This window comes from Aptenodytes patagonicus, chromosome 5 (assembly GCF_965638725.1).
Source record: "Aptenodytes patagonicus chromosome 5, bAptPat1.pri.cur, whole genome shotgun sequence".
Taxonomy (NCBI): domain Eukaryota; kingdom Metazoa; phylum Chordata; class Aves; order Sphenisciformes; family Spheniscidae; genus Aptenodytes; species Aptenodytes patagonicus.
In genome coordinates, this window is record NC_134953.1 from 64044950 (window position 1) to 64060866 (window position 15917).

At 45.9% G+C, this 15917-nt stretch overlaps 1 protein-coding gene across 3 annotated transcripts in view; it reads left to right on the plus strand.

Annotated features, from left to right (window-relative positions):
* Nucleotides 1–15917, plus strand: part of RAB3B (RAB3B, member RAS oncogene family) — a 76384-nt gene that overhangs the window by 45555 nt on the left and 14912 nt on the right. For all 3 annotated transcript variants that reach the window (XM_076340213.1, XM_076340212.1, XM_076340211.1), the window contains exon 3: nucleotides 5740–5858. In XM_076340213.1, the coding sequence (XP_076196328.1) occupies nucleotides 5740–5858 (119 nt within the window). The remainder of the gene's footprint in view (nucleotides 1–5739; nucleotides 5859–15917) is intronic.

Here is a 15917-nt window from a genome sequence, read left to right on the forward strand (position 1 = left end):
CATGCTTGATATGATATGAGCATTTTAATCAGAACTGAGCTCTGAAGGAGCCAGGTGTTATTTTGCTCCTGGCAGCAGTTGAAACTTCACAGGCTTTTCATGACATCACGTCTTTTCCATGTCTTAACGAGTGACTCATCTTGCTTGCCCATTAGTTCCTATTTCTAGTTGCCAGCAGGAACAGTAAGCTCAATGTTAGCATTCTCTTATTAAGGGCACATACTTGTCTGCCCAAGGTCACTCTCTTCACACACCCTTGTCGTTCTTGATGGGTTGTTTTTTTTCCCCCCTTCCTCTTTCTCAAGGTGACTTTTGTTTAGCTGATTCTTGGTGGCTTTCACTCAAAAGTCCACTTTTGCAAAGGAAATGTGTGTGTTAATGTAACATCCCGGAGCTCCGATGGCAGGGCAGAACCCTTCTGTGCTGAGCACTGGGCAAACACACAGCTAAGGAGGTCTCAGCCCCAGAGAGCATGCAGTCTGAAATGCACATGCTGACATGAGAGTAGTGGAACTGGAACGTACCAGCCTCCTTGCGGCAGACATCAATAATACACTGACCAAAACTAGATTTGCCGGAGGTCATAAGAAATTTAACACTTCACATTGCAACAGTCCAGAAAGACAAGGCAATGCCGTTTGCTTCCCCAGCTTTTAGCAGCTAGCTAGGTCCAGCGAGGAAGGCAGAACAGGGCAGCAGCAGAGAAGGCTGCACGTACAGTTTGAGAGATCTGCCTGGAGGTGGGAAGAGAGAGGCGGGGTATGGAGGTTATGGATGGCAGAATGTCACTCTCACTGTTCACAACAGACACCGACATAGCTCCACGTGAGCCTGAATGTTTCCTCATCCATGCAGAAGGGAAAGTAAAGGGGTCAAGTATTACTGAGTCCCAGATTGGCCTGAAGCAGGACAAACAGCCCTCTGCCTTCAGGATGTGCCTTTATTTCTTGCTTATTCAGGTTATCTGTCTTGTAGAGAACGGGAGCTGAGGTGGCCAGTATTGCTGAGAGCTGAGCTGTGTTTGCAGGAAGTCAAATGTTTCCTGACACTTTAATGTCTAACAACCTGCTGCCCATATAACCACGGGTCTGTGAAGCCGGTTACCCTGTCTCCAAGGCTGACCAAACTCTGAACGAGGTGTAAAAAGCTATAGCATAGGTGTCACGATGTGACGCTGAACAGCAAGGGAGGGGAAGAGGTCTCTCCTTCACCACAGCTGATGAAGCCCCAAAACTGTGGTTGGTGCTGGTTATTGGGGTTGGCGTAGCCTCTGTTCTGACTCTGAGCAGCCTAAGCAAGGACGATGCTAAGTACATGCATCTTGTAATTGTTGCCAACCAGCTGGACAACAGATGACTCTTAGGTATTATTCTTCCCTAAAAAAAAATCAAACAAAATCAAACCATAATCCTTTAAAAAAATTGAAAGGCTTATTTCTTTAGAGGCTGTTTGTCACATACACTGCTAGAACAGTCATGGTGCTGAGGGGATTAAATCTGGTACGGATGAGAAGTTTCAGTGACATTTTATTTGGAACAAAGAACTTGTGGCTCGAAATCTTCACTAGAAGAATGACGGTTCAGAATCAGGGATTCCGATTTTTCAGACCTGCAGCAAAGAGCATCTGTTGTGATTTAAAAACTCAAATATGTTTCCTGTGTAAGTACCTCGCTCTTTCTGCTGAGACAGCCAAGTAAATTTAAGAAAAGCTGGTTTTGCTCCTATTGTGAAGATTTAGGTGATGGATCTTGTGAGTAGAGGGCATCTGCACATAATGCAAATGCATTTAGGTCTTTTTCTCCTGTGATAAACACTGAATTTTGATTGCTCATTAATGCGAAACCTTCAAATTTTTGTTTCAAGCTACCAACTAATGGTCTTGTGGGGCTTTTTAATTGTTTCTGTCAAGGACAGGCACGTATGTAAGCTACAAAAGAACAGAGTTGTTAGCACATTGGTGTAAATATACCTCACAGAGACCCTTCCGTGCTTGGTTACAACCAAGCTTTCTGATTCCTCATCAGGGACAGCCAAACAGGCTTCTGGATGCTGAAGGCTCAGGCTATTATTCCTAGGCATTTGGTAGACTGTTAATTAGAGCTACATCGGGTTTCTGCTGATCCCTGCCTGTGCCTTGTCTACTTGTCTTCTAATGAGTTTGTGGTCTACCTGGAAATCTTGCAAGCAACTTTGGGGGGGTGGTAAAAAAAACAATCTGCATCAGTTATTTTCTCCTTCATTAGATAAACATCTTGCACATAAAAACCTGAAATGCCTGATTACCTAAGGTTTGTGGTGTTTTAAACTGATGTAAGGGCAGCTACTGTGAATGCTGAAGAAACTGAGCTCAGATTTTGCAGTTTGTTTTATTTTATTTATGTTGAAGTAGCTGGGGGGGGGTTTGCTCACTGAAGCTAGCATAAAACATGGTATAAGTCAAGAAAATTAAGCCAGTTTATAGCTGTCTAAGAAGCTAACATAACCTGAAGAAAAATTCACTTCAAGGTGATATTACAAAGATTCAAATGGATTTGGAGAAATGCAACTAAAAACCTTTAAGGGGAGTTGACATGCTCTGTGCCTGTACAGTAAAACAGAGTGAGGAACCCATCAGTGACTCACATAGAGATGAATCACATCTCTGCATTGTACCACAAGACTACCAGGGCAAGGTTACGAATAAACTTTACGTACCATGAAATATAGGATGCCTTTCCCCCTCCCCACACCCCCTCTGATAACCTGAGAAGGCAGGTACCTAAGTATAAACTAATGAATATGCAAATTACCTTCCTAATGAGGTAAGTGCACTGCCCACCAGAGAACAGGTTATGACTAAGCAAATGCATGTAGCCCTTTGGGGTTCTGTACCTCCTGCAGCCATGTCCCTGTCTCTCGCTAACATATAAATCGGGGCACACACACACACAGGGGGTTTGCAGGCAGAATACTGAAATCAACAAACCAGAATTGCTAAATTTCAGAGGTTTCAGGCAATAGCACAGTTTGCCTTTAACACAGACAAACTCTGTGGGCTGAGTCCAGTTCCTAGTTGCGCCGCGGCACTGAGATGGTACCAGGGCAGGTTTTGGAAGCCACCCTCAGAGTCCCTTGGGGCTGCTTCCCAGGACAGCCTGGATGTACATCCTCAGAGCTAACTCCTTGCTCCATGTTATTGTCAAATTTAATTTCTTTCCAAATTATTCTGCATATAGGTAGACAATGTGTCTTGCAGTTGCTTTCTGCCTGGTCACAGCCTCATGCCCTAAGCCAAAATGAGCGCTAGTTAAACACAGAGCAGAAAATAGAAGATGAGATTTGGGAGGTAGAAGAACTTGGGAATGCAGGTGTAAAACAGTAACGCTGTGAGCATGAGAACTGAAGAAGCCCAACTTCCTATGGATTTGTTTCTTTTTGTTGGTTGCAGGATCTGAGAAGTTACTAATACTGATTTAGGTCTCTCTGCTAATGAGGCATGAAGAAAGCCTCTCCCCTGTGGATCCTTTGGTGTCAGAAAAAGATAAGCATTGCACTTAAGCTTTTTTCCCTAGCTAAGGTATGCTTAAGGTCTCTCTTCTTCACCTCACCAACTATTTTTGCGACATTTGTAAGAACGTACCTTTGAGAGCGTTTCCCCTCAGTCAAATTTGATCAAAAGTCAGTAGAGTTATAATGAGCATATACATGTGCACGTGTGGAGACTGATGATTTCATAAGCCTCATGTCCTTAGGAAATCAGGCTAAAATAAAGCAACTATCACGTCTCTGAATAAACAAAATGATGCTATTGCTGCTGAGACCTTTCTCACTTGAAGAAGTACAGTTAGGATCTAGCTGGCACAGCTGGTTTAGCTGTTCAGCAGCTAAGCAAGGATGCGATGTCAGTGAATACGAGAGTGCTCTGTGACGGATTCATCAATGACAGGAGAAGAAATGGTCACTCGGGCTGTGAGGTGTAGTCCACCTCATTCTGGTACTTCTTGTCAGGAGGGAACAGGAGGACTCTTTCTCAGTCAGTGTGCAATGCCTCACTGTGATCAGCCAATGGACTACCCTGTCTTGAAATAAACGCATAAGTTTCAGGGAAAAATCCCTTCTTTTTCCAGAAGTGTGGTAGAGAAACAGCAAGATTCCAGCTGCATAATCTCTCCACTGGGAAATTCGCGGTGTGTTACAGCTGTGGATAGTCTCACAGTAGTGCAATAGGGAGAGCCTTTTAAGCAAGCTGCAGGGAGCTTATTTACAAGCACTTTCCTCCTACAGAGAGCCTCTGTGATACTCTGGTGCAGAACAACAGGCGATCACTGATGTTTTCCCCTTTCATAGACTGGCTAGCATGTGCTCTGGAAGGGCCAACACTGTCTCTTGCACGCAGCAAAACCAAAGCTGCACGTATGGGAATGATAGGCAGGAGGATTTTAAAGCTGAGTAGTCTCCCACCCACTGCACCTTGTGTGTTTTCTGGGGTTGTGGTGATGTGCTGCGTCTGATCAGAAACTGGCTTTATGCTCCTACAAGAGTGCTCTACATGGATTTATTTTACTCTTCCAACTAGCTATATGATTGATAAGGCCTTTAGGGTCTTTTTCTATAGAGAAGAGAAACTTTAATCACATTTTAAACCAGTGGCAGTAAATGCTTTCTTAAGTGTGGGTTTTGGAGGACTAAAGGACCATTCATTTCAGAACTGCTAACCCATAAGAGTTACTAGCAGTCAACACCTTATGCTGAACATGTGCTTTGAAGGTAAGGCCTTTTGCCTCCCTGCAGCTGTTTCACAGAGTTGCCGTTTACCAAAAGATGGATGAAATGTGTTTGTTCAAATGATAGATACTTCCTGAATGAGAGATACATTAAGCACGCGACTTCTCTCCTTGGTTCAGAAGGCAGGTCCAGAGGGAACAGATTGACTGCAGGAACGCTGATCTGATGTAGAAATATTCCTCAGTTTAAGAGCAGGCACCCAAAATGTGAGGAATAAATGTTGTTGGCATCCAACAGATAGTAGCTGACATGTTTTCCAGCTGTCACAAGTCTTTTGAAATTCTTCTGTTGTATATGCCAGAGTTTCACCTTTGTGCTGCCAGGCTGAACATAGAAATGACAACTGCAGGTAGAGGTATTCTGCAGCACTCTGTAGGTAAAGAGAATTAAGCTGGACCAATGGAAGAAGATTAGTAAATCTCAAATTAGTATGTGCGCCTCGGACATCGTGATTGGGATATTCCACATTAAATTCACTTTCTGGAATAATTTTCACTCCATCAAGTCTTTAATTGTTGTCTCTAACCTCAGGTAAGAACCTGGTCACCCACAGCATCTATCCCAAAGACATTTTCCTGACCATGACACTAAATTGCAACATGTAAATGTCTTTTGCCTGGTACAGTCCTGGACTGTTTTCTATTGCCTCTGCTTTGAAGTGTCAGCTTTCAGTGAACTCTGCTAACATTTTATTATTGCATTGAGGCTGAGGCAGAGAAGAGCAGTTAAAGGGTTGTCATCTTTGGTATTTTTTTAAGAGTACATGTGTCAAAATGCATTTAACAAATCATAGTTGATGCAAAAGCCCAATTAATGCTAAAATGTAAGTAGAGTTCATTTCAGTTGGGAGCAAATGAGAATTTTGACATGTATAATAACAAAAGGTGGTTGCCTTATTTTAGATATAGGACCTAACTACAACTCCTATTTCTGAGAACTGAAGTCTTAAAGCCTAAATATTCCTTTCTGTTCCAGGACACAGCTGGACAAGAAAGATACAGGACCATCACTACAGCCTACTACCGAGGAGCCATGGGCTTCATCCTCATGTATGATATCACCAGCGAAGACTCCTTCAATGCAGTGCAGGACTGGTATGAAATACTATTGTTGGGTTTGTTTGTTTTTTGGCCAATTCTCTCCTCACAATTGTTCATTGTGAACATTAGACATCCCACCCTCCATAGTGCTTTGCATCACCGTATTCTTTCCTCTTCATCTAAACTCTGGGATAAAAATTTTTTTAAGCTCTCCTTAGAAAAAGTTCTACAGCTTCACTTTAATGAAAAAGTTATAATTCAAATATAGTAGCATACTATAGCATTTGTTGCTTTTAAAAGTTCTAATTTATTGTAAAGAAATTAATGCTTTAATGCATTATTTGGGCTTATGAGGTTTCTGGCTACGCTGCTAAAACAATCCAGTTTAACAGTGGTTGTTCGAGTCAAATCTCATTTAAAATCTACTAAGGCTAAATCTTTCCAAACAACCTTAAAAAGTGATTTTTTTTTTTTAACCTACAGGTGTAGACACATGGAACAGTATTCACCTTGCCTAACTTGAGATAATTAAAAATCTAACTTTATCCATTTAAAACTTGTGAAGTTTAAATTAGTTGTAGTTGTAATAAGAGGAGGAAGAGCAAGGTCTAGGACAGAAAGCAAGCATACCCCTTGGAAGGGGCCTGTCTGTTACCACTGACTACAGAAAGCACCTGAACAACTCTGTAAGGCAGTGCTCAGTGTGGAATGGTGGGATGGGGAAGGAGGAGTTACCTATTAAATGGGAAGAGTGGGGACTTAGCCCTAAAACTAGGTATGAAACAGATTCTCAGCTGTTATAAGCTCCTCTGGCTCCACTGAATTCAGTACAAATGCAGAAACAGCAGAAAATTATTTCTGGGCTTTCTGATGACAAAAAGCCAGGAAATATTTTTGGCTTACAGTGAAAAAAGAAAGCACCAGACCAGTCACTTTAAAAACTCCATGGCAGTATCAAAACTGCACTGGTACCCAGGCTCGTCTCCCCCACGTTTTGGTGTGCACTTCCCCTTCCTCACCTGGAGGCTCCCCTTGTAGCTCATGCTACCTGTCTTCTTCCTCGGGAAGAAATGTCCCATCTCACCCCACACTGTGATCTGATTTTGGAAGCGGAGCTGTGGCCCAGACTTTCTTCCTGCTCTCCTGCCTTCCACACAAGTACATGTACAGAGCAGGAAGAGTAGAGGTCTTCCCAGAAGAGCCAGAGCACATGTCGTTTCTGTGGCCGTGGGCAGTTCCTGCAGTCCCCTCAGTGGTAGCTGATGGGAGGCCTTTTCTGAGCAGGGACTCACCACGGTGCCAGGGGTGAGAACATCTGAGCTGCTGCTGTGAGGTAGCGGCCGCAGGCACAGCGCAGGTAAGAAGAAGGCTGGATGCTCTTGCTGGAACTCACGTTCTGACACGTCCCCTCTCAAAGGGACGCCAGACTTTGTGTAGGAAATACAGGGCATGGGGAGGCAGGGGAAAGGCTGTGTCTATCCTCAGAAGTAGTACCTCAGTGGTTCCCCTCAAATGTCTTGCAATCATTTCTGCTTGTTACCCTGTTGCTGTATACTGCAGATAGGTATGGTCAGCATGCAAAGAAAGGCAGTGCAGTTGTTAATGTAATCTCCTAAGTCTGATAGGTTGATTTGCAATGATCTCAGTGACCTCCCGGGAGCATGTGACAGCAGCACGTAGGTGACTTAAAAGTTTTCTTACCAGAAAAGGCAGAAGAGACTCCTTTTCCTGGAACATACGCTGGCTATGGCACTGGCTTTTAAAATCCAGCTGAGTCTGGCTTTTTGTTGAACACCTATTCTATATCCCCTAATCTAGGTTGTAACTCAGAAGCTGCAACAACGTGGTTTGTTGTTTCTACTAATTTGGCCTTCTTCCAAGGCCCATTATTTGTTCTCGCTGTCCACTGAAGCAATTCGTCATGATCATCACATCTAAAGATGTAGTCTACACTTTCACCCCATCTCCAGTATCATGACACCATGCTGCAGAAGGTGAACTGCAACACCTTCCCTGAGCAGTCCTTCAGCAGCTAATGATAGAGAAAAATATTTTTTCCTCAGTAGAAACACAAACCCAAAGGCTTTGCCAAAACCAGGTTCCTCCATGTGGCACGCCCTCCACCAAGCTCAGATGAAGCTGTTTCTCCAAGTGTCTGCACAGGGATTTTTTCCATAGGAGTGCAGGCATGTGAGCTAGGGCAGTATCTTTCACTAAACTATAAATATTTTCAGCTTGGTTCCCTGTTGAAACAAGGTATATACGACCAGGTCATCTGTCTGTTGGTTCCTCTCTAATACATTATACTTATCAGTCTTAACTTAGCCAAAAAATACCAAATCTCAATCTATGAGCTGCCACTATGAGATACTATTTAAGGCCAAGTGCCGGGTCCTGCACTTCGGCCACAACAACCCCATGCAACACTACAGGCTTGGGGAAGAGCAGCTGGAAAGCTGCCTGGTGGAAAAGGACCTGGGGGTGCTGGTTGACAGCCGGCTGAACATGAGCCGGCAGTGTGCCCACGTGGCCAAGAAGGCCAATGGCATCCTGGCCTGTATCAGAAATAGTGTGGCCAGCAGGAGTAGGGAAGTGATCGTGCCCCTGTACTCGGCACTGGTGAGGCCGCACCTCAAATACTGTGTTCAGTTTTGGGCCCCTCACTACAAGAAGGACGTTGAGGTGCTGGAGCGTGTCCAGAGAAGGGCAACAAAGCTGGTGAAGGATCTGGAGCACAAGTCTTATGAGGAGCGGCTGAGGGAACTGGGGTTGTTTAGCCTGGAGAAAAGGAGGCTGAGGGGAGACCTCATCGCTCTCTACAACTACCTGAAAGGAGGTTGTAGCGAGGTGGGTGTCGGTCTCTTCTCCCAAGTAACTAGTGATAGGACGAGAGGAAACGGCCTCAAGTTGTGCCAGGGGAGCTTTAGATTGGACGTGAGGAAAAATTTCTTTACTGAAGGAGTGGTGAAACATTGGAACAGGCTGCCCAGGGAAGTGGTGGAGTCCCCATCCCTGGAGGTATTTAAAAGACGTGTAGATGAGGCGCTTAGGGACATGGTTTAGTGGGCCTGGTGGTGTTGGGTTGACGGTTGGACTCGATGATCTTAGAGGTCTCTTCCAACCTTAATGATTCTATGATTCTATTTTAAAGCTTGCACAGGTGAAGTTTAACCTGAAGCTTTGTATTGGAAATGGTCTAACATCTGTTCCATCAAAGGCAATGGTGCAAGAGTGTAAGAATTAGGAAGGGTTGGCTTTGTGTATTTGACTTCATGTCTCCCTGTGCCACAGGGGCTGCATGAAGAATATCTTTGCTAAGAACACCTTGTCAGCCAAAGGACAGAAGTGAACCATCACTGTTGGTTTTTACTCTGTATGTCAGGAATCTTTCCAACCATCAGTTTTAAGATTCTGAGCCCAAATGATGTTGTGGGGCAGATAAAATTGGACTGTGGTAGCCCATTTCCATCCTTTCTGAAGCTTGTCCACAGGAGAGGAGATGAGGACTGTAGCAAAGCCAGCATCGCTGTGCCAGGAGAGTCCTCTAGTGGCGATGCAGCTAAGGTTTTTTTTCCCACTGCAAAATTGTTTTCTAAACTTCTGAAGGGACAAGAAATGGAAACAAAAGCTTTTGTCTGGTGCTGGTGCTGCTTTATCAGCCTCTGCCATTTGCTAGCATAGCAAGTAGGTAGGATTTTTTGGTTGTTTTTTTTTTTCACCATGCTGGGTAATACAGTTATGCTTCAAAAAAACATTACACTGGATCTAGTCTTCAGTCAGGAACTGTACTCTCCTTAGAAAATTAAGGTGTCTACTACTTGAGCTCCTTTAGCTCAGAGCCTTTATCTCCATGAGCCTAGTCCCTTCTTCAGGTCAAGTGTGAGACAGCAGCAGCATACCTAATGATAAAAACAGAGCCCTAGCAGTCCTGCAGTGCTTCTGTTTGGTGCTGGTGAGAGGATGGAGTGGCAGCAACTGGGCAGCTGCACAAGCTTCAAAGTCAGTAGCATGCCCCTGATGCTCAGCCCTGCCTTGTCTCATCCATCACATGTGGATAGGACAGCCTTCCTGCTCTGCCTGCTGTGCCCATGAGGGAGGACCTCTGTAAGAGTGAGAAGGCTGGACCCAGAATGTTTGGGACGTGAGACCGTCTGATGGAAGGACAAGTGCCTGAACCACCTCTTCTCCGCTAATGAAGCTGTTACCCTCAGTGGTGTTGCTCCTAGATTCCCAGGAAATGGCAAAGTTGCAAGCTGCTTTTTACCTTGCAAGGAAGGTGTGTCACCTGATATGTGAGTTTCCTCTCTGCCTGTAGAGGTTTCGGTGAGGCTACAACAAACCACACTAGTTCTAAGACCATACTTCAGCCCTCACTGAAATTAAATGGGGCATCCACCTAGACTATATGCAAAAGCTAACAGCAAAGCTCATCCCAGGTCTTCTTACATCTGCAAGTTTCTAGAAATTACAGCGATTAATCCTACACATCCTTTCTCTCTTTTAAGTGTCCTGCTATCCTAGCTGGCTAGTGATGCATTTTTCAGTGTCCAGGTACAGTAAATAAAGAATACTCTTAAGTTGAATATTTTGTCTTAAATGCAGCATGATGCAGCAGATTGGCTGACCTTTTAGACATTGAGAATAAATCAGCAGTACTCAGTTAATGTGAATTAAATCCAGTAAAGAACCTGTTAACCTTCCCAGTTATTCCTAAAATAGCGTGTGGATGGAATTTGAGTGTTTCTCTGGCATAAAAAGATGAGTAAGCCATCTGCCATGTGATCATGGAACTGGGTTCATAAAGCAAATACAATCAAGCTTAGGAGGATACCTCAAGAAAATCATCAGTGAGTAAAATATGAAGTGGTGCCCCTTCAACTAACTTCTGGCTGCTTTCCATCCCAGTCCATTTTCATTGGCTGGTAAGAATTTCCCACCTGAACATAATTCATAGAATCATTAAGGTTGGAAGAGACCTCTAAGATCATCGAGTCCAACCGTCAACCCAACACCACCAGGCCCACTAAACCATGTCCCTAAGCGCCTCATCTACACGTCTTTTAAATACTTCCAGGGATGGGGACTCCACCACTTCCCTGGGCAGCCTGTTCCAATGTTTCACCACTCCTTCAGTAAAGAAATTTTTCCTCACGTCCAATCTAAACCTCCCCTGGCACAACTTGAGGCCGTTTCCTCTCGTCCTATCACTAGTTACTTGGGAGAAGAGACTGACACCCACCTCGCTACAACCTCCTTTCAGGTAGTTGTAGAGAGCGATGAGGTCTCCCCTCAGCCTCCTTTTCTCCAGGCTAAACAGTCCCAGTTCCCTCAGCCGCTCCTCATAAGACTTGTGCTCCAGACCCTTCACCAGCTTTGTTGCCCTTCTCTGGACACGCTCCAGCACCTCAACGTCCTTCTTGTAGTGAGGGGCCCAAAACTGAACACAGTATTCGAGGTGCGGCCTCACCAGTGCCGAGTACAGGGGCACGATCACTTCCCTACTCCTGCTGGCCATGCTATTTCTGATACAGGCCAGGATGCCATTGGCCTTCTTGGCCACGTGGGCACACTGCCGGCTCATGTTCAGCTGGCTGTCAACCAGCACCCCCAGGTCCTTTTCCGCTGGTCAGCTTTCCAGCCACTCTTCCCCAAGCCTGTAGCGTTGCATGGGGTTGTTGTGGCCGAAGTGCAGGACCCGGCACTTGGCCTTGTTGAATCTCATACCGTTGGCCTCGGCCCATTGATCCAGCCTGTCCAGGTCCCTCTGCAGAGCCTTCCTACCCTCAAGCAGATCAACACTCCCGCCCAACTTGGTGTCGTCTGCAAACTTACTGAGGGTGCACTCAATGCCCTCATCCAGATCATTGATAAAGATACTGAACAAGACCGGCCCCAAAACTGAGCCCTGGGGAACACCACTCGTGACCGGCCGCCAACTGGATTGAACTCCATTCACCACAACTCTCTGGGCCCGGCCGTCCAGCCAGTTTTTTACCCAGCGCAGAGTCCACCTGTCTAAGCCGTGAGCCGCCAGCTTCTCTAGGAGAATGGTGTGGGAGACGGTGTCAAAGGCTTTACTGAAGTCCAGGTAGACCACATCCACAGCCTTTCCCTCATCCACTAGGCGGGTCACCTGGTCATAGAAGGAGATCAGGTTGGTCAAGCAGGACCTGCCTCTCATGAACCCATGTTGGCTGGGTGTCGTGGTTTAACCTCAGTCGGCAACTAAGCACCACGCAGCCACTCGCTCACTCCCCCCCACCTGGTGGGATGGGGGAGAGAATTGGAAGAGCACAAGTGAGAAAAACTCGTGGGTTGAGATAAAAACAGTTTAATAATTGAAATAAAATGATAATAATAATAATATGATGATAATAATAATAATACACAAAGCAAGTGATGCACAGTACAGTTGCTCACCACCCGCCGACCGATGCCCAGCCAGCCCCCGAGCAGTGGCCCCCCCAGCCAGTTTTCCCCAGTTTATGTACTGAGCATGACGTCACATGGTATGGAATGTCCCTTTGGCCAGTTTGGCTGTGCCCCCTCCCAGCTTCTTGTGCACCTCCAGCCTTCTCAGTCGGTAGAGCATGGGAAACTAAAAAGTCCTTGGCTAGTGTAAGCATTACCTAGCAACAACTAAAAACATCGGTGCGTTATCAACTTTGTTCTCATCCTAATCCAAAACACAGCACTGTACCAGCTACTAGGAAGGAAATTAACTCTATCCCTGCCGAAACCAGGACAATATCCACCCCTTATTCTATACCATCTGCGTCATGCTCAAGTCTCATATTTTCCAGTACATTTTCATTAATCACCACCCCCCTTTCTTTTTTTTTTTTTAATATATATATACACACACACACACAGAGATATCATTCCCTTCGTCTGTGGGCCATCCCTCTAAAACGTTCGGTGAGTTCATTTAGTCCATGACTTCGGGCTCCATCTGTCATCATAATCTTTCAGGGCAGGAAAAATGGAGATGGTATGTGGTGTTGGATTGTTTCATGTTGAAGTCAGTTCTGGTACCATCATCACTGTGCTTTGCTTGGTTTCACTGAAGTTATTCTTCATTAGTCTGGGTGATTCTTATTGTAATAACATTAGTATGGCATATAATATTATTAGTATTATTAGTATATCTGTATATTATTAGTATAACTATTATAACTATAATTAGTACTTAACATCACATAATTCAGATCATTGGCTATTGTCACCCAAAATCAAATCCCCTTGAGGTACACATCTGACTTCCCCATCCTTCCGCATTATCCACCACGTGCACCCAGGTCCTTGAGCAAAAGCAATCCCACGGATGGGTTTGCCTTTGCCCGAGGCAGGAATAACCCAAACTGTTTTCCCCAACATATTTTTTATGTGCACTACAGGGACTTTATTCCCATCTACAGTACGTAAAAGTTCTGACTGGGCAGGGCCAGCCCGATTGGCAGATCCCCTCGTGTTGACTAACCAGGTGGCCTTTGCTAAATGTGTGTCCCAATGCTTGAATGTCCCGCCACCCATTGCTCTCAGCGTAGTCTTTAACAGTCCATTGTATCGTTCAATTTTCCCAGAGGCTGGTGCATGATAGGGGATGTGATACACCCACTCAATGCCGTGCTCTTTGGCCCGGGTGTCTATGAGGTTGTTTCGGAAATGAGTCCCATTGTCTGACTCAATTCTTTCTGGGGTGCCATGTCGCCATAGGACTTGCTTTTCAAGGCCCAGGATAGTGTTCTGGGCGGTGGCATGGGGCACGGGATATGTTTCCAGCCATCTGGTGGTTGCCTCCACCATTGTAAGCACATGGCGCTTGCCTTGCCGGGTTTGTGGGAGTGTGATATAATCGATCTGCCAGGGCTCCCCATATTTATATTTCAGCCATCGTCCTCCATACCAGAGAGGTTTTAACCACTTGGCTTGCTTGATTGCAGCGCATGTTTCGCATTCATGGATAACCTGTGCAATAGTGTCCATGGTCAAGTCCACCCCTCGATCATGAGCCCATCTGTATGTTGCATCTCTTCCTTGGTGTGACCTGAGGTGTCATGGGCCCACTGAGCTATAAATAATTCACCCTTATGTTGCCAGTCCAGATCTACCTGAGCCACTTCAACCTTAGCAGCCTGATCCACCTGCTGGTTGTTTTGATGTTCTTCAGTGGCCCGACTCTTGGGTACGTGAGCATCTACGTGACGGACTTTTACAACCAGGTTCTCCACCCGGGCAGCAATATCTTGCCACAATGTGGCAGCCCAGACGGGTTTGCCTCTGCGCTGCCAGTTGCTCTGCTTCCATTGCTGCAACCACCCCCACAGGGCATTTGCCACCATCCATGAGTCAGTATAGAGACAGAGCACTGGCCACTTTTCTCGGTCAGCAATGTCTAAAGCCAGCTGGGTGGCCTTTACTTCTGCAAATTGGCTCGATTCACCTTCTCCTTCAGCAGTTTCTACAACTTGTCGCATAGGACTCCATACAGCAGCTTTCCACCTCCGGTGCTTTCCCACAAGATGACAGGACCCATCAGTGAACAGGGCATGTTGCTTCTCATTTTCTGGTAGTTCATTATACATTGGGGCCTCCTCAGCACACGTTACCTCCTCCTCTGGCGATATTCCAAAATCTTTGCCCTCTGGCCAATCCATGATCACTTCCAGGATTCCTGGACGACTGGGGTTTCCTATTCAAGCCCGTTGTGTGATCAGTGCGACCCACTTACTCCACGTAGCATCAGTTGCATGATGTGTACAGGGGACCCTCCCTCTGAACATCCAGCCTAGCACCGGCAGTCGGGGTGCCAGGAGGAGCTGTGCTTCAGTGCTGATCACTTCTGAAGCAGCTCGAACCCCTTCATATGCTGCTAATATCTCTTTTTCAGTTGGAGTATAGTGGGCCTCAGATCCTCTGTATCCCCGACTCCAAAACCCTAGGGGTCGACCTCGAGTCTCCCCCGGTGCTTTTTGCCAGAGCCTCCAGGTAGGGCCGTTCTCCCCGGCTGCGGTGTAGAGCACATTTTTTACATCTTGCCCTGCCCGGACTGGCCCCAGGGCTACTGCATGAACTATCTCCTCTTTAATTTGTTCAAATTAATTTGTCGTTGCTCAGGGCCCCATTTGAAATCATTCTTCTTCCGGGTCACTTGATAGAGAGGGCTTACAATCAGACTGTAATTTGGAATATGCATTCTCCAAAAACCCACGACGCCTAAGAAAGCTTGTGTTTCCTTTTTGCTAGTTGGTGGGGACATGGCTGTTATTTTATTGACCACATCCATTGGGATCTGACGACGTCCATCTTGCCATTTTATTCCTAAAAACTGGATCTCCTGTGCAGGTCCCTTGACCTTACTTTGTTTTATGGCAAAACCGGCTTTCAGCAGGATTTGGACTATTTCCTTCCCTTTTTCAAAAACTTCTCCTGCTGTGTTGCCCCACACGATGATATCATCAATGTACTGCAGGTGTTCTGGAGCCTCACCCTGTTCCAGTGCAGTCTGGATCAGTCCATGGCAAATGGTAGGGCTGTGTTTTCACCCCTGGGGCAGTCGGTTCCAGGTGTACTGAACGCCCCTCCAAGTGAAAGCAAACTGTGGCCTGCACTCTGCTGTCAAAGGGATTGAGAAAAACGCATTAGCGATATCAATTGTGGCATACCACTTGGCTGCCTTTGACTCCAGTTCGTATTGAAGTTCTAGCATGTCTGGCACAGCAGCACTTAGCGGTGGCGTGACTTCATTTAGGCCACAATAGTCTACTGTCAGTCTCCACTCTCCATTAGACTTCCGCAGTGGCCATATGGGACTGTTAAAGGGTGAACGAGTCTTGCTGATCACTCCTTGGCTCTCCAGTCGACGAATCAGCTCATGAATGGGAATCAAGGAGTCTCGGTTGGTGCGATATTGCCGCCGGTGCACCGTGGTGGTAGCGATTGGCACTTGTTGGTCTTCGACCTTCAGCAACCCCACAACAGAGGGGTCCTCCGAGAGACCAGGCAAGGTGGACAGCTGTTTAATTTCTTCCATCTCCAAGGCAGCTATACCAAAAGCCCACTGGTACCCTTTTGGGTCCTTGAAATACCCTCTCCTGAGGTAGTCTATGCCAA